General features: G+C 38.9%; 2 protein-coding genes across 2 annotated transcripts; one reads left to right on the top strand and one right to left on the bottom strand.

The window, feature by feature from the left end:
• Window positions 1-8,741: 8,741 nt before the first annotated feature.
• LOC137963112 (probable protein arginine N-methyltransferase 3) lies at window positions 8,742-9,617 on the top strand. The gene has a single exon (XM_068810290.1). It carries the CDS (start codon window positions 8,742-8,744, stop codon window positions 9,615-9,617), a length of 876 nt encoding a protein of 291 aa, XP_068666391.1.
• Window positions 9,618-20,622: 11,005 nt separating this feature from the next.
• LOC137963114 (uncharacterized mitochondrial protein AtMg00860-like) lies at window positions 20,623-21,191 on the bottom strand. The gene is made up of 3 exons (XM_068810291.1): window positions 21,138-21,191; window positions 21,028-21,080; window positions 20,623-20,938 (listed from the first exon to the last, which is right to left on the bottom strand). Exons 1-3 carry the CDS (start codon window positions 21,189-21,191, stop codon window positions 20,623-20,625), a joined length of 423 nt encoding a protein of 140 aa, XP_068666392.1.
• Window positions 21,192-23,374: the final 2,183 nt, after the last annotated feature.

Consider the following 23,374-nt stretch of genomic DNA (forward strand, 5'->3'; position numbering starts at 1 on the left):
TCCTAGCTACTCCATTAATAGGGGAAAGTTTCCCTTCCTAATTGCTTCTCCGGGATCCTCGGCCGAAACGTTGCTGCTCTCGGAAAGTTTCCTCCCGAAAAGAAAGCTTTGTTCGATGATACTTCTTTCCATTTTACGTTTCCATAATCCAGATTTTCTTTTTCAGCTATTCTATTTGGTGTCGAGAAGTGGAAGAAGCACTGTTGCTAAATTTAATTCTTCCTAAGTTTGGAAGAGTTTGATTAAATCTGGGCCCACTTTTGTTCTGTCGAGACCCAGACTCGCCCGAGTCAAGCCAGTGACCGAGTTCCCAGCCGACCCAAGGTACTGTTTCTACATCAGCTAGACCAAATCAACTCGGACCAACTCTGTTCGGGTCAACCCAGACCGGGTCAACTCAGGTCTGGGTCAACCTGAATTGGGCCACTTATTTTCTACCTCGGTATACATTCCCAAGGTTTTTTCGGCGTGACTCGGTAAAATTTTTTCTCTGGCTGGATTATTATTTTTGAAGAGTTGACAGATTATTCTTTGGGTTATTTTACAAGGATTATTTTGGGTCATGTTAAATGGGCCCGAGCCAAGCCCATTTCAGCTGCTGCTATTGTGTCTCTTTTAATACAATAGTTTCATAAATTGATAAATAGAGCTTCAAGGGGAGGGTTAGGAATAATCAATTCCATAACCCTTCTTCCTCTTGTTTTCTCCCAATGAGTTTTTTTCCCTTTTTCTTCATGACCTAAATTCATGGAGTCCTGAAAATAACACATATGATCACATGATGAGGGATTCCAATTAGTTAAAATTTGTCCTACCTTCTCGTCAATCCGTTATTTCCACCGCCAATGGTAGTACCTCACCTATTACTAGGGAAAGATCAGTTATCTTGTCAAATAATCTTACATTAGATATTGTCCTTGTTGTTTCATCTCTTAAATACAATATGTTGTATGTTAGCCATATTACTTGAACTCTTGCTTGTACTGTAACTTTTTGGCCCTCATTTTGTGTCTGTAAGGACATTCTAACCTGGAAGATTCTTGGTTATGGTGTTAGACGGGGCAAACTCTACTATTTGGATCGACAATTAGTTTGGAAAATCAAGCTAGCAGTGAAGACAGTGCTCAAACAACTATATGGTTATGGCATCGAAGACTTGGCCATCTTTCCTTTGGTTATCTTAAGACATTGCAACCAAATTTTTTGCATGTTTGAATAATTTGGATTTTCATTGTGACTCTTGTGAACTGGCTAAGAGCCACCGTATCTCTTATTTACTGAGTTTGAATAAGAGTTCAGAACCTTTTGAGGTTATTCATTCTGATGTTTGGGGCCTTTCAAAGGTTCCCTTTATTTCTCAAGCTCGACATTTTGTAACATTTATTGATAAATGCATTAGAATGACTTGGGTATCCATACTTATAAAAAAGAGTGATGTGTGTCTAGTTTTTCAAAAATTTTACCAAATGGTACACACTCAGTACCAGAAGCAGATTCCTGTTTTGCAATCTGACAATGCTACTGAGTATGTCGATACTTCTCTCGGTAATTTTTTGAACAATCATGGCATTCGTCATCAGACCTCATGCACCTATACTCTACAAAATAATGGATTGGCAGAGAGGGAGAATAGACAACTTTTGGAAGTAGTGCATGCCTCCCACTTTGGCATGAACATGCCTCGGTTTTATTGGGGTGAAGCTGTCAAATCTGATATCTACCTTATCAATCGAACACCTTCTCGTGTTGTAGACTTTCAAAATCCTCAACAAAAACTGCACTCCCTACTTTCCATTACCCATCTTCCGAATCTTGAACCTTGGGTTTTTGGGTGTACCGTATATGTTCATATCCCAAAAGTCTTACGAAATAAACTTGATACGTGTGCCAAACGATGTGTTTTTGTTGGCTATTCTGATTTTTAAAAAAAGGATATCAGTGTTATGATCCACACACCCGAAAGCTCCATGTAACCCTAGATGCCTCTTTCAATGAATTAAAGCCTTATTACTCGGGGGGTGGGGGGTTTCTCTCGGAATTCTCTTCAGGGGGAGAGCTAAAGTCAAGATAATGTTCAACAAGAGAATACGGGAGGGGCTGAGTTTATTGAGTTAGAAGTGATGAATGAATTTTTTAGGCAAACAGGTCATCATGATGTGCCACCAGACTGTGCTCCCAATGATGAAGACAAGAGTGAATCATTAATTTTTCCTAAAGAACCCTCAGAGTTGCCTCTGTCTGCACCATCAACTGAAGAATCAACCCAAAATGTTTCTCCTCAAGTAAATATGAATCATGTGTTTGATGAATCTAATGAAACATGTGTTCGTACAAAAAATTAGAACTCCTAGATATCCACAAAGATTGAATAGGGGAGTTTCAAATAAACAATATGAACCTGATCTTGAAGCCAAGACAAAATATTCAATCCATAACTATGTGTCCTCCCATAGGTTGACTAAATCGTATGCATTTACTGTTGAGGAACTATCCGTGGCTTCTATTCCTAGTAATGTGCAAGATGCATTAACTGATCTAAAATGGAAAAAGGCGATAAACGAAGAGATGGAGGCTCTACAAAAGAATGTCACTTGGGAACTTGTTCCACAACCTAACGGAGTGAAGACAATTGAATGTTGATGTGTGTTAACGGTGAAACCCAAACCGAATGGAAGTATTGAAAGATATAAAGTTTGGCTAGTTTCAAAGGGATATACGCAAAGGTATGGGATAGATTATCAGGATACTTTTGCACTAGTAGCAAAGATCAATACAATTCACATTCTTATATCTGTAGCAGCAAATTGAGACTGGCCACTGCAACAATTTGATGATAAAAATGTCTTTCTCAATGGAAACTTAGAAGAAGAAGTCTACATGGAGCTACCACATGGAGTTAAAAGTGGTTCTTTATGTCAAGGTGAAGTCTGTAAATTGAAGAACTCATTGTACGGGCTGAAACAATCACTTAGAGCATGGTTTGGGAGATTCTAGGCTGAATGAAGGAGTTTGGATATAAGCAAAGTAACTCAGATCATACTTTGTTTATAAAACACAAAGAAGGAAAAGTAACGACTTTAATTGTGTATGCTGATGATACGGTCTTGATAGGAGATGACCCATGTGAAATGCAAAATTTACAAGAGTATTTAGCCACTAAATTCTACATGAAGGATCTCAAACAACTTAAATATTTTTTTGGAATTGAGGTTACAAAATTGAAACATTGAGTCTTCCTTTCACAACGAAAATATGTGTTGGATCTTCTAGCCCAAACCAGAATTCTTGATTGTCAACCAGTAGAGATGCCCATGGAAATGAATCATAAGCTCAGAATTCTCCCATATCAAACCTCAACAGACAAAGGACATTATCATCAATTAGTTGGAAGATTAATCAACCTATCACACACAAGACCAGATGTAGCATATACGGGAGTGTTGTGAGCCAGTTCATCCATGCACCAAGTGCAGAACATATGGAATCGGTCTATCGAATCTTGAGATACTTAAAGAGTGCTCTAGGAAAAGGTTTGTTATTCGCAAAAAAAGGTATCTCTAACATTGAAGGATACACAGATTCTGATTGGGCAGTGATTAGATAACCAGAAGATCCACGTCTGGTTACTTTAGTTTTGTATAAGGTAATCTTGTCATGTGGAAAAGAAAAAAACAGAAGGTAGTATCAAGGTCAAGTGGTGAAGCTAAATTTCGAGGCATAGCTCATGGTGTATGCGAATTGTTATGGATAAGAAATAAATAGAGGGACGTAGGGATTGAATATGCTAAATATTTTGAAGTTGATCGTCATTTCATCAAGGAAAACCTCGATGCAAAGATTATACAATTTCCTTTTATTCCATCCAAGAGTCAGTTGGCTAATATACTCACGAAGGGAGTATATGGGAAGGTATTTCATGGTATAATTGACAAGTTGGGCATAATCGATGTTGGAAAGTAGGCCCAAGCCCACACGTCCAAGCAAGGCCCACATATCTAAGAGTATTTATAAGATGGCCAACGAGACCAATGAAGGATCACAAAATAGGCCCAAGCACATAAGAAGCAGAACCCACCGTGACAAGCTAGCATCCTTATTATATAAGTTAGAAGATCAAGAAGGACTCACAAAAGCATCTTTATCTTATGGCCACATCCTAGAAGAGTTATAGTTTGAGTTATGTTTGTCGTTTATCTATATTGAGTAATTTAATTATGTTAGGACTTATCTTTAAGTGTTAGAGTTTGGGTGTAATTGGGACAAAGGTAGTTTTATTGTAATTGGACTCTACTACCTCCATCTATTATAAATACAGGTTCATGTACTCTAATTATAATAAGTTAATGAAGTCAATGAAGTATTTCTCTTTTTCATAAATTCAACATGGTATCAGAGCAGGTTCTATGAGTTGACATGGTCAACCCACATAGATAATGAGATCCTTTTCTCTAAACCCTAAACCCTACATCTAGGTTTGTAGTTATTTTTTTTAGTCCCTACACCCATAGTTTTCTTTATCTTTTTAACTTCTATACTGAGATTTTCATATTACAATTTATATATTGTCAAAAACATATTTGAGTATAATTTCGAAAGAAAAATTATTTTTTCCAATCGGAGTTATCTACAGAGAGATATTGATATTTGAATTAGTGAAGCTCAAATTGCAATAGAGGTTTAAGCAGCAGCAGAAAGCTTCAGATTCTAAGGTATTTTATGCTCTCAAGAACTAGACTTTATATGGAGAAATATAAATCAAAAGAAACATATGTAAGTCTATTCTTTTGCCTATTTAACCAATTTTTTATCTGAGTTATCTACAAAGAGAAATCGATATTTGAAAAATAAAAGGTCATATTGCAAAAGAGGTTCGAGCAGCAGCAAAAAGCTTCAACTTCCAATGTATTTTATGCTATCAAGAATGAGAACTTATATGTTGAATTATATATCAAAAGAAATATCTGTAAGTCTATTTTCTTACCTATTCAACCAATTCTATATCTGACTTTTTATAAGGAGATATTGATCTTCAAAGAGTCAATGGTCATGCTGGAAAAAAAAGAGAAACAGTGCTTTGTTCGGCCAGATGACAGAGACAGAAAACTATCAGATTATTTATCTTCTAATAATTACATTTTATGAAGAGAAGTTATACTTGGGTGAAATGTATTTAAGTCTAGTTTCATAAGGAGAAATTTTGATGTCAATCTAATTTATATTTAAATATGTATTTGCATTGGAAGAATTAAAGGTCATGCTAGTATTTTGTTGTATTGAAAAATCCAAATTTATGCCCCTTGTTTTGTGTCACTGTTTGAGTTGTTATATCCGGAAAATATCTCACTTCTCCGTGGTTTAAGGGCTTATTATTACATTTATGTTATTTGGGCTTTCTACTGTATCTATGATATTTGGTTCAAGCTAGGATCACTGCCATTTTATTTGAGGGGGAGAAGTAGAAGAAGTACAAGAAAGATGTATTTTATTTCACATGTTGTGGATACGTTTATGTGACAAAAATATTCATGAAAGGGGAGCACAAAAGATGAATCTTATGCATCTAAAAAAAATATTTATATCAAATTATGATTATTTCATGGGTCCTTCTACAAGGTTTATTATTTTGGTTTGTGTTATATGTGTTGGAAGATGGTTGTGTTACATTATAGCTGTTGGTATTATGTCTCTTTGAATGAGACATTATTATTGAAGAAGAGGTGGCCTCAGTACCTTTTCTCATATTATAATTTATTTGACTCGCAAAAATATCACAATTGGGACACCATGAGAGTCGGTGCCTGGACTGAGACACCATGATAAATTTAACTCTAAAAAATATCATGATTGAGATACTTTGAGAGTCGGTATCTAGATTGGGACACCATTATAAATAAACCCACTACCTCCTTGTAATGGATTTTATTACTCCTACCACTTGAGAGTCGTCATCTTGTGTAGGGACACGATGGTGGACACTTCAGATCAATGCCGATAGACACACTACCTATTGAAGACGGAGTGTGTCCTACATCCAACATTAGGACTGGAGTATGGAGTAATGTCTTACTGGCTAGGAGTGATTTTTACTCTCACTTATATTATGCAAGCAGGACCTCATGGAAGGATGCAATAGTGTGAGGGGGAGTGTTGGAAGATGTGCCATTTTATACAAAAAGATTCTACTCATCAGTTGCAACAAGCTGGCATCCTTATTACATAACTTGAAAGATCAAGAAAGACTCAAAATGGCATCTTTATCTTATGGTCGCATCCTAGAAGAGTTCTAGTTTGAGTTATGTTTGTCTTTTTATCTATATTGAGTTATTTAATTTACTATGACATATCTTTACATGTTAGAGTTTGGGTGTAATTAGGACAAATATAGTTTTATTGTAATTGGACTCTACTGCCTTTCTCTATTATAAATAGAGGTTCATGTACTCTGATTATAATAAGTTAATGAAGTCAATGAGGTTTTTAAACATACAATAACATTAATATTAATTTTTTTTATTTAATTTACATTGTTTTATTTCAGTTTAGGCCACAAGGGTATTTTTGGAATATTTTAATTATAAGGGTATTTTTGGAATATTTTATTTATAGGGGTATTTTTATAATATTTTATCTTAAACCCTAACAGGGTGAACCCTATTTAAGGGGTAAGAGTAATGAGAAAGACAAACATTGATTTTAGGTTAAATTTAGGTTATACAGGCTTGGAGCTCTCCTCAACTAGCTCTAGGGTTTTCGATTGATTTTCATCTTCCTCTCCATGTCTCCCTATAGTTCTGCCATGTTGTTCTACAATTACCCATGGCTAAACCGGAACGTCAACAATGAATCTTTGTGTCAGATCCGGGACCATAACAACTAGTATCAGAGCGGGAACACAATGAGCCCGTCTCTGTCCCTAGAAAAAGGGATTGCCTTACGTGATCAACGGGAAGAAAGACTGCACGGTATAGAGCAATTGATGAAGAATTGCATACAACAAGAGAAGTATTTTCTGCTCGCATTGCCGCCGAAAAATTCATACGACATGAAATCCTCGAGCAGGATGTATGAGAAGGGAAAGCAGCAGAAGTTGTCTCGGACGGAGCAACAGGCCATGGCCCGAAAAAATCAAAACTTTTGTCCCGTTTACTAGCCGAAGTCCCTGCGAAAGATTTGGGGGAAACCACAAATCCAGACGGACAGAAAGGCCATGTCTCGGAAACCTTCAAAATTTCAGTGCAAGGTGAGCTAAAGTCGGGCATTCAGCAGGGTTTTCTCCCAAGAAGTCGTCGGTCGTGGACGATACTGGTACGAACCCAAATATGAATACGGGGACCTCAAAAATCTCTAAGAAGGTCCCTGGAAATCCAAAATCGAGGGGTATGCGGACACAATCTCATCGATAAAAGTTTATTTGGGTTCGACCTCCAAAAATCCATTATCATGATCGGCAGAAGGTCGGTTCTTCACCGTCGATAGGGAAAACTACCAAACGGCGAAGCCCCAACAGGCTGCGATTCGCCACCGGAGAAGCAAGAGACTCCATTGGGTCCGTCGGTGAAATTTCCACTTAAAACTTGGTCTCGGTAGCACAACGGCAAACAAACTTCCGCAAAATTTGGGGTAAACTCCTGCGATGAATTTTCCCAAATTTTGTCTTCTCTTCGCTCAAATCCATCTATGTTTTACATAATTCCTCCCCAATGGCATCGAAATTGTTCCATGAAAATTTTGGTGTTGCGAAACAAAGGGGTTTTCTATTTAATTTTTTGGATCCCATGTATGTTATTCGGCCATGAACTTCCAATTGGAAATTTTGGCCTGGTGAGTTTCTGTTCTGAGAAGCAGAGAAATTTTGGGTATATGAATTTCGACTTGTAATTTTTCTGGGGCTGCCGGGATTCATAGAAATAATTTTATGGGGAATGCTGAATTTTTTTTTTGAGGGGCTTTGTTTTTCTGTGGATGAGCACAGTATCTGTGCGGCTGTGAGTCTTCAAATTTTCGAATGTGGGGTTCAAATTGAAGTTGTTTTGGAGGAGACTTGCCGTTATGTAGCTGAGGCCCTTGTCCTAACACTTCGGGTTGATGTAATAGGCAATATGGCTTGACCACTACAAATATGGGGAAGCCTAATTGACCACTAATGAAGCATCTATTACTTCAATAACTAACAAACAGAAAACAGTGGACAGCCCAGATGCAGCTTCTGATCTTGTGGAGGGCAAAATGGCTGAAAGTACATCAGGAGTCCACCCAAACATTGGGATTGAAGTTCCTATTACAATGCAAAGTTTCTATTCAGGCAAGGGAGAATTAGAAGTAGATGTTGCTGGAAAATTTTGTTCTCCTATTGAGAAGGAGTTATAAATGAAAGGAATTGAGAATTTTGGAAGAAATAGTTGCCTTATAACTAGGAACTTACTACCTGGCTTGAGGAGCTGCATGGAGTTATTCAGTTATATGTTTAATGATGCAGAAGATGCTTCCAACAGCACTTCCACATTGCTCAGCTTAACGTTGGACGACAAAGAAAAAAATGAACTGGAGTATATGGAACAATTGGAAAAATCTCCATTCCTTGAGAGGCTCACAAAGAAAGACTGAGGTAATTTTCTTCACAGCCCCAGTATTTGAATTTGGAAAATTTGGAGGCAATTCAGCAGAAGTGTCCTTCCATACTGTCACTGTTGGCACTACTTGTGCCTCTGTCCCTGAAGGGAAGACATTAGATGAAACCATTCATGTCGGAGGATGCATTTTTGCATAGTTTTGGTGGGGATGAAGATGACCGAGATGAATGTACCCCAACAGTTGACAGAGAAGAATTCCTGAGGGAGGTGGACTACGTCAAAGATTTTGCTAAAATTTGCTTGGTGGATGAGAATGTTCTTGATGCTGTTTTATATGAACTTGATTATGTTCATGGACCCTTTAAGAAGGTACATGAAGAAGTTCATGAAGTTCCAATTGCTGCTTACAAGGCCCAAAATGTTATTGCTGGAAATGGCATTCCGGGGGGTGAGCTTGGAAGATTTCCTGCATGGGAAAGGAAGGATAATAGTTTGAAGGGTTCTTTTGCGAATGTTGCTGCCAGAGTAATCAAGAATGTAGACGAGAATTATTTTGGGACGTACAGTTCTTTTGGAAGTCACAGAGAGATGATCAGCGAGATGGTGAGGACAGAATCTTATAGGGCAGCTATTCTGAATAATCCTTCTCTCATGAGCCATGCAACAGTTCTGGATGTTGGTTGTGGGACTGGAATACTGATTTTATTTGCTGCAAAAGCAGGGACCATTCTCACTGATATGGCAACTATGTTTTCTGCTGGAGTTGGGAGAGGTGGACCTAGCATTCCATTATGGGAAAATGTCTATGGATTTGACATGTCTATCTTTGGGATGGAAGTTCTGGAAGATGCGACCCTGCTTCCTATTGTTGATGTAGTCGACATTAGTGATATTGTAACAGGCACATCAGTTCTCAAGACCGTTGATCTGGTGACAATGGAGTCTAGTTATGTAGACTTAACCTCTAGCTTTGAGTTGGAGCCGACGAGGCTATCTCATGTTGCTGCTGCTATTGCAGTGCAGATAAGGGCACCCCAGCAGCAATGACAACCTGAAAAATATAATGCAATACCATATTGCGTACAGAGACAGAACCATGAATGGGACAAAGCTTCATGCACACCTGACTTGGACAGAGGCCTGCAAATTGCTACTGTGGTGGCACTGTAGCAATGGGGTCAGCATAAAAAAATAACACCGGGTTGAAGTGATGCAGATGAGCAAAACCTGGAATATATAGACCAAAATGGAAATGACTCACAGGGTGCATCTATAGCTGATGTGATTCAGGGACATGCTGCTGTGATTAATGCTGTCCAGTTCGGTGAACACCAATGGGAAACAACACACCTAATCGGTCCATATTAAGGCAAGCGGTATGGCAGTGTTTATGGGCAGAGAGGAAGTTCCACTCCATGGAGTTCTTTACACCCAGCAAAGGCTCTCTTAACCTAGTGGAGTTATGTGGCAGTCCAGCATACTCAGCAGACACTGCTGCTAGCCAGCCCAACCGAGGTGCTTCTTGTGGATGCAGAGGGTTATTGGCATGCAATCAAGGCACTAACCCAGAGTGTTGGACACAGGTTGTATACTTCCGGTGATGCTGAATCTACTGCTTCTACTAAACCTGTTATTAGTGATGGTTTCCGGCCTCTGAGTGTTTCAAGGTGCAGCAAATGGAGGGGGTTCGTGCTGCTGATTATTCTCCATCCCAGGGGGCTGGTCTTGATGTTGTTGCTGCCAGGCTGGCAAAGTATAGACAGTGCAACCTAGCCAACGGGGGGCCACCGTGAGGGGCTATTTCACACCAGTCCAGGACTGAGGGAGGGCAGAGATGCTGCTTGGGGAGATGTAGTGACATTCAACACGCATCCTTATAGTCGAGCATAAAAAAAAAATGGTAGAGGGAGTGCTCCAGTTTTGGGCGTCCAGAGGGCGAACATAGCGATCGCGGATGCTACTTGGGCCCAGGAGGAGACGTTGGCATACAGACCCTTTTTTTTCTCAAGCTCGTTCTTCTGAAGGGGAGTAATTTTATGCACGAAATAACATTAATATTTAATTTTTTATTTAATTTAAATTATTTTATTTCAGTTTAGGCCACAGGGGTATTTTTGGAATATTTTAATTATAGGGGTATTTTTGTAATATTTTATCTTAAACCCTAAAGGGTGAACCCTATTTAAGGGGTAAGAGTAATGAGAAAGGCAAACATTTATTTTAGTAAAAATTTAGGTTAAACAGGCTTGGAGCTCTCCTCAACGTGCTCTAGGGTTTTCGATTGATTTTCATCTTCCTCTCCATGTCTCCCTACAATTCTGCCATATTGTTCTACAATTCCCCATGGCCGAATCAAATCGACACCTATGCACCAATTTGAGGGGGAGTGTTGAAATGAGATGTAAATTATAGGTTGTAATTTGTTACCATAATTGTAGGAAAAAATTTGTTTCCTTGATTTGTTCCTAATTCTAGGATCTAATTTGGACCTAAATTAGGTTGTAATTGTATAATAAAAAGCCTCCGTATAGGAGAAGAATACATCGAAAAATTATTATTTGAAACCTCTATTTTGATAGATTATTTCTGAGCGACGCTATGGAAGAAAAGGGAGGAAGAAGATTATTCAGAGAGAACAAGAAACCACGACAACAGAGAGGAAAGGTGGACAGAAGAAGGAGAGAAAAATTATTCTGAGTAGAGAGGGAAAACATTGCAGAAGGAGAAAATTATTCTGGGCAGAGAGACAAGAACTTACAGTGAGAAGAAGTTTGCATTACTGGTTGGTGGAGTAGTCTGGTTGTGTGACCAAGCTCGATCACCTTGTCCATCGAATTGTCTGCCTCTAATCTTCAATCCATCGTTAACCTACTGAAGAGAAAAATTATTCTGAGTAGTTTTGAAGATGCTGAGGTAGCGAAGCAAATGAAGAGGAAAATTATAATCGGATTCATTTTCTTCTATTCAGATTCATTTTATTCTTTTCCCCTCATAAAAAAAAATATAGTGAAGTTGTTGATGTTGAATTTAATTTTTAGCATGAACTAAATTTTTTTTATTCTATGAAAATTCTATAATCTAGTTTTGAAGTATGCTTGCCTTTCTATGCTAATTGTAATTCTCTTCTATGTTTGTCTGATTTATTCTGGTATTATTGCTCCTAATTGACTGGCCATTAATTAGATGATTTTGATCTTGTGATTTTCTATCGAAAGTGGGAATTATAGGATAGATCTTGGATATTTCGGCATAGGTAAATATAGAGATCGAAAGACTTGTATGAACCTATGTAGTATTAAAATCATTGGTCTTAATACTTTCTTGCTTTATTAATTTGCATACTCTTATGTAAAATGATGAACAATATTTGTCAAAAGTAAGTTACCAATCCTTGAGGACGATACTTTTCTTATCACTTTACTATAAAACTAAGATATTGTGCACTTGCAATTTTGCACCGATCACTCGGATCGATGCCACCCCTAGCTACTAGCATTACCTTCGGCTCTTCCAATGATAATATCTCTTTTTAGAACGAGTAGATTTAGAAATGATTTATTGGGATAGAAAGTAGAGTCACATATATTTATTTTGAGATATATTTCTCAACATAAAATTTCAGCTATTTTGGTACAAACTGTTCAGAAAGTTGACGCTTTCTAGTGCTACTTGAAACTTTTCATTGGCTTGATCTTTGCTACTTCAAATGTCAAATTCCCTTTCTAGGAAAAAATAGATTTCCACAATTCTTTTTGAGTTAGAAACTAGAATAAAATATATTTCCAATGCTACATAATTTTCTATATAAAACACATGGTATGAGAGTGAAAAAAACATAGAAAAGTAGGAATTGAGAAAGAAGATTAAAGACAAACATCAGAAACTCTTTTTTTTCTTATTCTTCTTCTTCCTCCTCCGTTTTTTCTCCATCTTCTTATCCTTGTCCACTTTAGATATTTACCTTCTCTGATACCATGTTGATTTCTAGGGCCAACACATAAACACAAGAGATCTCAGGGGAAGGAGAAAAAAGAGGAACTCTTGTTCTTGGAAGAGAGGAGAGAAGAAACCAAGGGAGAGAAAAAAGAGGAAAAGAGAGAGAGGTTTAAGGACAAATTTGAGCCAAGAAGAAGAAGCTTCTATGCTCTACCACTTGCCTTGAGACTGTATTTATAGTTGTGGGAAAGTGTTTACAATGATTACATTGCTATTAGGGCTACATGATTCAAAAGGAGAAAGACATAAGAGGACATACACCAGCTTGCATAAATACAATTTTATGTAGAAGTTCTCCTTATTTACTACCCATTCCACCCTTACATACGTGGGTATCTTTTAATCATTATATTATTAATTTTTGTTCAATTTTTTATGAACTTTTTTTAGTCCATATTATTTGTTAATCAATTTCCACGCCTTTTAATCCTATCCATAAGCAAGACAACCTTTTTGTTCTATATAAATTACTCTTAGTAGTCTTTCCAGAAGGTATTTTAACATCTATATGATTGATTTCAAGTTCATATGCGGTTAGCATTCAACTTATAGTTATCCTAATAAGTGGAGAGCAAGTATAAAAGTAATTCGTTCCATTATTTTGACACATAAGTTTGTAGTTTCTAGGAATTCATCTTGATCATGTTTCTTTTGGTAAGATTGATTTAGAGCCTAGAGGTAAAACTATCAAAGTCCATGGACTATATAAAAGGAATAATTTTATTTCACTTTGATGTCTCCCTTCATTGTATTACCATGGTCTTTGCTTCGACATCAATCAAGAATTATCCTCAACTAAAAATACCTAGAAATCATCTTTTAGGTTTCTTTCTATCTAAAGGGGGATTATCGTGTCTGAAATTGCTTTAGATTTGGGCTTTAGTTGCAGATTAATTGTGATATATTCTATATTGTGTTTGGAGTTATGAAAATATTTTCTTGGAGCCTCATTTTTAGTAATTTTCGAATTCAATTTCATTCTCCAAGAACTTAAATGAATTTTTAATAGAAAATAAAAAAATAAAAAATTAAACATTTTAAAAAAGGAAGGCAATTCTCCTTCCTTGTCCTCAATCTAGAGGAGGATCCCCATTGCCTTCACTCTATTGGCAGCACAAGGAGGGTATCAACCTCCCCTTTCCTCATTTGGAGTAGGGAGGCAACCCTCCTCCTTAGGGCAAAAACGAAAAAGGGGTAAGGGGGCTTGACCCTCCTCTTGTTAAGCACCTGCCAAAAACTACCCAAGTGACCGGCCTGGTAGGTAGCGAAAAGCCAAGTACTTAACCCTAGGATCATAACAATACTCGCACCATTATGAGCCGATGTCCACGATGGCCCACTCTAGCGACGACCTACTCTAGCGACACCGCTATGTCTCCCCCTCCGCTAGATTTGCTCACATCGGGATTCGAACTCATGACGACGGTATAACTATGATACCAAATGTTAATCACCTAGCAAATACTACCCCAGAGACCGGCCTGGTAGGTAGTAGAACGCCAAGTACTTAACCCCAGGATCATAACAATACTCCCATCATACACTCTAGAGACACCGCTAGGTCACCCCCTCCGCTAGGTTTGGTCACGCCAGGATTCAAACTTGCAATGACGGTATAGCTTTGATACCAAATGTTAAGCACCTAGCCAATACTATCCAAGAGACAGGCCTGTTAGGTAGCAGAAAGCCAAGTACTTAACCCAAGGTTCATCACACCTCCCCCCATTCCCCCACTCTCCACCCCCCCATTTTTTATCATTGATTGAAAGGAAAATGAACGAGGGGAAGGACACCTTGCCCTTTCCATATAGTTCCTTCTCAAAGGAGGCAGATGACCCTCATGACAAAACATGGAGCAACACATCGTATTGGGCAAGGAAGAGGATGACAACGTGACCTGAAAACCTTGTGTTCATGTTTTTGGTTTCACCCCAAGGGTAAAAATTGGGATAGAAAAAATCCATTGGGTTTTGGGTTAGATACGAGTTTTCCCAAACCCGACCTGCAAGGACAAGACATGGGTATAAAACTTGTCGGAATGGGTTGGATTTATAGGGATGGGGCAGAGATGGGTTGGGTTTAAGTTGGGTTTATGGGGATGAGGTGAGGATGGGTTGTGGGGAAAGTGATCGGGTCAAATTTGGGTTTGACATTCATTGTTTTTATAGTTTTTTTTATGTTCCGGTTTCCGGACACCCGACCCGTGCCCACCACCAAGGTGAAAACACTCTCTTCCAAGAGGTAGGATAACTAAATTATATCAAAAAGATAATTTAAATTAAAATTTTTATTTAGTTAGTTTAATCGAATCAAAATTATTTTATTTTACTTAAAAAATTAATAATTATTTATAAATAAAAATTTGAAAATAATAATTTTCTGATAATTTTTAAAATGGTGATTTTTATTCAAAATATAATACAAAAAATTTAATGCAACAATTATTTTGTTACTTATTTTATTTACATAATATTCATGATAATTATTTTATACATTCAATTAATTATTTTAACTCCATAACTCCAGCAGTTAAACCAACTCTAGGATTCTATATTCTAAAAATATTTACTCTAGAATCTTATAAACCAACAACATAATTCCAATAGAAAAATAACACTCACATAAACCCCCATTCCTCTTTCCCTTCTAAGTGAAAGTTTTAGTACTACTTCAGAAATATCATTTTGAAGTCTAGAAGATTGTTAAGCACCTAGCCAATACTACCCAAAAGACCGACCTGGTAGGTAGCGAAAAGCCAAACACTTAACCCAATATCATAACATCGCACACCCCTTGGAAAAAGAGCTTGCCCTCAAGCTCATATGCTAGGTTGACCTGTTGTGCCCTCTGGAGGCAATCAGTAATATTCTGTAGCACCTGGTCTCGGTCAATGAGTGCCTGATCAATTGCTTCCACTCGTGTGGAGCCCAGAGTATATGATAGAAGCCGAGGAGGATCTTTGCCATATAGAACTCAAAATGGAGTAGACTGGAAGGTTGTGTGGAAGGAAGTGTGTGGTATATAGAGGCGCTTGTTGTAGAAAATAAGAGAATCCTAGAATGGCCACTTAGAGTCCATTGCCCTCTATGTAATTTTTTTGTGCAGCTCTTGTAGGACCGGATTATTGGTATTTCCCTCCTTAACCAAGTCTAAGAGGAGAAAACGAGGCTGGGTGATGGCATAGACGAACTGTTGATTCTCCAAATATCTTGACAAGGCATCCATAGCTTTGTTTAACCTCCCAAAGCGGTACTCCACTGAAAAGTCAAACCCCATCAATTTACAAAGCTAGTGTTGTTGAGGAGAAGTAGTGAGGCGCTGCTCAAGCAAAAATTAAAGACTATAATGATCAGTGCGACCCCAAATTTTGAGAAATGCAAGGCCACAAGTAAGGTCGGCAGTGATGGACAACCTTGACCAATCCGATTAATTCCCGTTCATATGCTGCCAATTTGTGATGCCTTGCTACCAATTGTCAGCTGAAATATGCAATGGGGTGGGATTGCTACTGAAGAACGGCTCCAATGCCCCTTCTGGATGCGTCACACTCGACCAAAAATAATTCCTCAAAATTTGGTAGTTGCAGAACTAGTGTGGAGGCGAGAGCTAGTTTGAGATCTTGGAAGAACTATGTGGCCTTTTCATTCCAAATAAAGGATTTTTTTCTTGAGGAGGCTGGTTAATGGTGCGGTCAACAACCCATATTTTTTTATCAACTTTCTGTAGTATCCAGCTAACCCTAAAAACCCTATCAAAGCGATGTTATTCAGAGGTTGTGGCCAATCGGTAATTGCTTGAATCTTCTCGGAATCAACAGTGACCCCTTCATGTGAAATAATATGGCCGAGATAGGCCACATGGGACTTGGAAAAAGAGCATTTAGATTTATTTAAATAAATTTGGTGGGCTCTTAACGATTGAAACACCAAACATAAATCCTCTAAATGTTGATCCTTAGACTTGTTGTTAATGAGCATATCATAAAAAAAATACAAGCACAAACGTTTGGAGATAGTTTCAGAATACCTAATTCATTGATGCCTGAAAAGTGGATGGGGCGTTTGATAACCCAAATGACATCACAACAAATTCAAAATGGTTGTGATATGTGCCGAAGACAGTTTTCTGAATGTCAGAAGGATTCATACGAAGCTGATGATACCCAGAATGCAAGTCCAATTTGGCGAATACCCATGAACCATGTAATTCATCTAGGTGCTCCTCCACCACAGGTATGGGGAACTTATCCTTTATGGTTTGGGCATTCAATTCCCTATAATTGAAACAAAATCTCCATGTACCATCATGTTTCTTAACAAGGAGGACTGGTGAAGAGAATGGGGAATGACTGTTATGAATAAGGCCCTATTGCAGCATTGTGTGGCATTGCCTTTCTATTTCATCTTTTTGGAGGTGTGGATACTAGTATGGTCTAACCACCACCACATATGAACCACGTTTTAAACAAATCCGATGATCATAGTGCCTCAAGAGAGGCAGCCCTGAAGGCTCTCAGAACAGGTCTGAGAAATCGTCTAGGATTTTGTCTAAAGTGATGTCCGATTGGTCCTGTGTGTGGAGGGTATGAATGTGATGCGGCTTGTCAACTTTACTACCCTGTAACAGCACTTGTCGTCCGCCCGTTGCAAATCTCATAGTTAAAGTAGAGAAGTCCCACAAAATGGGGCCCAAGGTTTGCAACCATTTAATACCCAGTACCATATCTAACCAGACTAAAGGTATACCAAAAAATTCTGAATGAAAGGGAGTCGTACCAATTGAAAACATTACCACTTTGTTGATCCCATTGCTAGGGACTTTCTCTCCATTGGCAATCAAAATCATAACTATTGGGTGGGGAAGGATCTGCAGTTGAAGGTGTTGAGCAGTTGAAAAGCTAAGAAAATTGTGTGTACTTCCTGAATCCACGAGTCGCACAAGTTCCTGGTCCATCACCCGTGCCCTAACTTGCATAGTTTTGGCAGATTTCTGCCTTGTAGTGGCATTCAGATAGATTTTCAATGCGTCCTCCTCTGTACGACCATCACTCATTTATGGTTCTGATTCTTCATCAAATTCTAGCCAAAACAACCATTTACACCGGTGGTCTGCCCTGTACGGTTCATCACAGTTGTAACACAGGTTCTTTTCCCTACGACCAGCCATCTCCAAACTTGTTAATTTTTTGATATACTAGGCTGGTGAATTGCTAAAGCGTGTATTTTCTGCCAAAGTAGTAATTGGATTACTTTTCGGCAATTGCATTACAGGAAAGGTCACATGAGGTGAAGTGTTTTGCCTCTTTTGCCAACGAGTGGAATTGTTCCATTCCCCTTGCCAAAAATGTCCTCCGATTTTGAACTTTTTGTCTGGTTTCAAGTGCTCAAGATAGATTCATTGCTCGAGCCAAATCACGAGGTGCATGGAGCTTCACTTCTAACCTTAAGGGCTCATTAAGGCTGGCTATAAATAAATTGACCTACTGGTCTACGTGAACTATCCGGTTGGCTCGGGCAAATTTTTCTTGAAACTATTTTTGATATAGCTCCACTGAGCCAATCTACCTTAACAACACCAAATCCCCCAACGGGTTATTGTGTTCTAGAGGACCGAACTGTATAGTGCATAATTCTTTAAACTCCTCCCAATCTAGCACCAAACTATCCTGTTCGACTTGATGAAACCAAAGTTGTGCTTCATCGAGCATGTGGAAGGCGGCCTATTATCGTCCCTAGCCATGGATCTAGTAACTCGGCGTGGGAGTGGTGAATCTAGAGTGAGAAAAATGAGTTCAACACTGGTAGGTGCTGCTGCTCTCGGTAAGAGGTATAGGGACCTCTAATGAACTTGGAAAAAGGAGATTTAGAGAACCCCCCCCCCCCCCCCCCCCCCCCCCCCCCCCCCCCCCCCCCTCCCCTCTTGCTGGTCTCGGTTGAGAGGTTGAGAACCCTCTTGTTCTTCACAGGAAGAGAGGATTTTTATCCTCTTGTGGTACAGGGAAAATCAGAATAGGGCCTTCTCTCTCTCTCTCTGAATGTTATAGACAACAATAGATCAAAAAGGGTAGAAGAGAAATCAGGTTCAAGAGGGAACCTAGACCTAGAGCTCATCAAGGAGAACTCAAAACCCCAGAGCTTATCAAGGAGAACTCTCAAACCCTGTTTAACCTAAAAATCAATACTTGCTTCTCTTTATTCCTTTACCCTCTAAATAGGGTTTGACGCAAATAGAGTTTAGGGTTTCATAATTACATTTCTACCTCTGCAGCATGTAACCATAATAATGAAAAATATACTTTAAAGTAATATAAAATATGAAAGTAAAAGTATTTAACTCAGTGAGTCAATGGCGCCTCATTTGGGTGACTCGGTTAGCTATTGAGTCCTCAAGCTTGTAAGTTGGGTAGACTTGCAAGAAGTTGTCCCACGGTTCCCATGAAGCAGTTGCTGGTTTGGTGTCCTTCCATTGTACTAGAATCTCCCACTTGTCATTAATAAGGTGGGCACGCAATACCGTGGCTGGAGTAAGAATAACCCCTCCAATGTCCACCTGAGGAAGGGACGGGGTGGAATGAGGGGGTGACCTCTGAAAGGGTTTAAGTAGGGAGACATGAAACACATCATGAAGATTAGTCGTGGTTGGAAGTTGCAGTTGATATGCAATCGACCCCACGTGCCGAATAATAGAGAAAGGGCCAAAGTACTTTGGGGAAGGTTTATTACGCTGTTTGCCAGCAATTGAATGTTGTCAGTGCTGTTGGAGGCATAAAAAAACGTAGTCCCCTTCCTTGTATGAGATAACTTGTGCTTTTAGGAGGCGAGCTGAAATATTTTGTAGCACTTGGTCCCGTTCAATTAGTGCATGATTAATAGAGTCCACTCTGGTGGAGCCCAGAGTAAAAGAGAGAAGCCGAGGAGGATCTCTTCCATATAGAATGCTGAAGGGAGTAAACTGCTAGGTTGTGTGGAAGGACGTGTTGTAACAATATTCAGCCCATAGTAACCAATTAAACTAGTTTTTAGGACGATCACCCACAAGGCATCACAGATACATTTCTACGGTCCAGTTAACCACCTTTGTTTGGCCATCTATTTGAGGATGATAGGATGATGAAAATTTCAGCTTGCTGCAAACAAAAAAGTTTCCGCCAAAATGTGATGGTAAAGACTGCATCACAATCACTGACAATCGATTCTGGAATGCCATGTAGACGAACAATATGCTCTAGAAATATCTGTGCCACACTGGATGCAATATATGGGTGTGCCATGGGAATAAAGTGAGCATACGTTGAGAACCTATTTACCACCACAAATAATACCGAATTGCCTGAAGATTGTGGAAGACTTCGACGAAATCCATAGATATATCGGCCCAGACTTGTGTAGGAAGTGCAAGAGGCTACAGAAGACCCGCTAGACTTAAGTGGTCGGACTTGTTATGTTGACAAACTGGACAAGATGTGACATATGCATGCCAATAGATATCTGCTCGAATGTGATGCAAGGTTTTATGTATGCCTTCATGAGTGTTGTCATGGTATGCAGAGAGGATGACTGAAAACAACTTTGAAGTTTGTGGTACATATAAGCGCAATTTGTAGTAAATTAGAGAATCCTGAATGGACCATCTAGAGTCCAGTGTCCCCCCTCTATAATTTTTGTGTGGAGATTTTGGACAACTAGATTGCTGGTATTTTCCTCAACCAAGTCTAAGAGAAGAAAACGAGGCTGGCTGGCATAGAGAGGCGGCGGATTCTCTAAACGTCATGACAAGGCATCGGCCACCTTATTTAACCGCCCAGTGTGGTATTCTACTATAAAGTCGAACCCCATCAATTTACTAATCCAGTGTTGTTGAGGAGAAGTCTTGAGGCGCTACTCCAACAAATATTTAAGATTGTAATGATCAGTGAGAATGAGAAATGCACGGCCCCATAAGTAAGGTCACCAATGTTGGATAGCTTTGGCTAACCTGATTAACTCGCGTTCATATGCTGCCAATTTGTGATGCCGTTTTGCCAATTGTCTACTGAAATATGTAATAAAGTGAAGTTCTACAGTAGAAAGGCCCCAATGCCCCTTCCGGAAGCGTCACACTCGACCTCAAATAAATCTTCAAAATTTGGAAGATACAGAACTGGTGTTGATACAAGAGCTAATTTTAGATTTGTGAAGGACTGTGTGGCTAGGTCATTCCAAATAAAGGAATTTTTCTTGAGGAGGCTTGTCAATGGTGTGGCTAATAGCCCATAATTCTTGATAAATTTTTTGTAATATCTTGCAAATCCCAAAAACCCTCCCAAAGCAGAGGTATTCATAGGTTGTGACCAATTGGAAATGGCTTGAATTTTCTCGGCATCAACCATGACCCTATCATGGGAAATAATATGACCAAGATAGGCCACATGTGACTTTGCAAAAGAGCATTTAGATTTCTTTTAAATATAGCTGATGTGCACATAACAATTGAAATACCACTCTTAAATGCTCTAAATGTAGAGTTCCAGACTGGCTATAAATGAGTATGTCATATAAAAAATACAAATTTGCGTAGATAGTTGCAAAATACCCCGTTCATTAATGCCTGGAATGTGGATGGGGCGTTGGATAACCCAACCGACATCACCACAAATTCAAAATGGCCGTGATGAGTGCAAAAGGCAGTTTTCTCGATGTCGGCTGGATGCATTTGAAGTTGATGATATCCAGAGTGTAAGTCCAATTTGGTGAATACCCATGACCCATGTATCCAAAATCTCCTCCACCACAAGAATAGGGAAGTTGTCTTTTACAGTTTGGGCATTCAAATCCCGATAATCGACACAAAATCACCAAGTACCATCATGATTATTAACGAGGATGACTGGTGAAGAAAATGGTGAATGACTATTGTTGAATTTAGGATCCCTTTTCCAAGATCACGAACAAGAGAAAGAAGAAAGAAAATCGAGAAAAGGGGAGGAAAGCTCTCAGTAGAGAAGAGAAAAAATAAAAGGAGAAGAGTGGGCTGCGCCAAGTAAGGAGAGGGAGAGAGAGAACCAACTCGGGATTGAATGTGTGACTTGCTTTGGGAGAGGACTTTTCTTGGTGTCCCACACCCTCTAGGACTCTTCTTGATGACCTACGTCCTTATGGTTAGTCCCATCAACTCGAGCACCATGGTGGGTTTCACATTGTAATAGTCCCCCTCAAGCTGGGGGTGAGAAGACATCATAAACGCCCAGCTTGCTGCATATAGTAGACATAATCTTGTGAGTGACTAGTTTGGTGAGGATGTCTGTAACTTGATTTTGTGATGAGATGTGCTTAAGGGATAAGAGACCAGCTTGGAATTTTTCTCGTATAAAGTGGCAATTTACCTCAATATGCTTTGTCCTCTCATGGAAGACTGGATTAGATGCAATATGTATTGCTGCTTGATTATCACGCTATAGATCCATTGGAGCTTGTTTATAAAATCCCAATTTAGTGAGAAGAAACCTTATCCATAAGAGTTCACTTACAGTGTGTATCATGGCTTTGTATTCAGCTTTTGCACTTGACCGTGCTACTACATTTTTTTTTTTGCTTTTCCATGTAACCAGATTTCCTCCAACCATCGTGCAAAAACCAGAAGTAGATTTTCTATCATCTGGAGATCCAGCCCAGTCTGCATCATCGAACCCCTCAATGTTGAAGTGACCATGTTTTTTATAGAGGAGCCCCCTTCCATGAGCACTTTCAGATAACATAGTATCCTCTCAAGTGCTTGTCAATGACTAAGTTGTGGCTTGTGCATATATTGACTGACCATACTTACTGCATATGAAATGTCTGGCCTCGTTACACATAGGTAAATAAGTTGTCCCACTAACCTTTGATATTTTCCAATATCGACATCTTCTCTAGTGCCTCCACATAATTTTGTATTTGCATCCATAGGAGTGTCTACCGGTTTGCATTCCATCATACATGTTTCTTCTAGTAGATCAAGGGCATATTTTCTTTGGGATAGAATAATCCCATGTCTAGATTTTAAGACCTCAATACCCAAAAAGTATTTCAGTAATCCAAGATCCTTTGTCTTGAATTCAGCACATATTCTCTCTTTTATTTTCTGAATGCCCTCAGAAGCACTCCCAGTTAAAATAATATCATCAACATAAACAGCTAGAGTCACCTTACCTCTTGCTGTATTCTCAATAAATACGTAGTGGTCTGCAAACCATCTGTAAAAACTTGCCCGTATGATGGCTTGATTAAATTTCTCAAACCATGCCTGTGGCGATTGCTTCAGTCCATATAAAGATTTTTTAAGATGACATACAAAATCCCCCTCAACCACATATCCAGGTGGTTGTTGCATATAAATATCTTCTTTGATATCACCATTGAGAAAAAGCGTTTTTTACATCCAGTTGATATATTGGCCATGATGAATTAGCTTCCAAGGATAATAATATACGTACCGAGGTCATTTTTGCCACTGGAGAGAATGTCTCATCATAATCAATTCCATAGCATTGAGTGTATTCTTTAGCAACCTGTCGAGCCTTCAAACGTGCAATAGTCCCATCTGGATTATGTTTTACTGTATAAACCCACTTGCAACCAACGGGTTTTTTATCTGTAGGTTGAGGAACCAGTGACCATGTATGTTTATCATTGAGTGCCTTCATTTCTTCATCCATTGCCGCCTTCCACCCTAGATGTTGGAGAGCTGCCTGATATAACTATGGAACAGATATGGAGGAAATAGAAGAAAGAAACTAACAATATAAAGGTGAGAGGCGATGATGAGACACAAAATTTGAGATAGGATGAGAA

The sequence above is a fragment of the Aristolochia californica genome, unplaced genomic scaffold (assembly GCF_029961685.1).
Source record: "Aristolochia californica isolate CCGP_79_NKW_82.1479 unplaced genomic scaffold, dmAriCali1.0.hap1 SCAF_4, whole genome shotgun sequence".
NCBI classification, from domain to species: domain Eukaryota; kingdom Viridiplantae; phylum Streptophyta; class Magnoliopsida; order Piperales; family Aristolochiaceae; genus Aristolochia; species Aristolochia californica.

Bases quoted from the DNA above. Each gene is read 5' to 3' on its own strand.
- LOC137963112 (XM_068810290.1), top strand. From the start codon at position 8,742: ATGTCGGAGGATGCATTTTTGCATAGTTTTGGTGGGGATGAAGATGAC.
- LOC137963114 (XM_068810291.1), bottom strand. From the start codon at position 21,191: ATGTCGGTTGGGTTATCCAACGCCCCATCCACATTCCAGGCATTAATG. The intron at 21,081-21,137 runs GTATTTTGCAAC...ACTCATTTATAG, and splicing joins TCCAGGCATTAATGAACGGG to CCAGTCTGGAACTCTACATT. The intron at 20,939-21,027 runs GTGCACATCAGC...TTCCCATGATAG, and splicing joins AGTGGTATTTCAATTGTTAT to GGTCATGGTTGATGCCGAGA.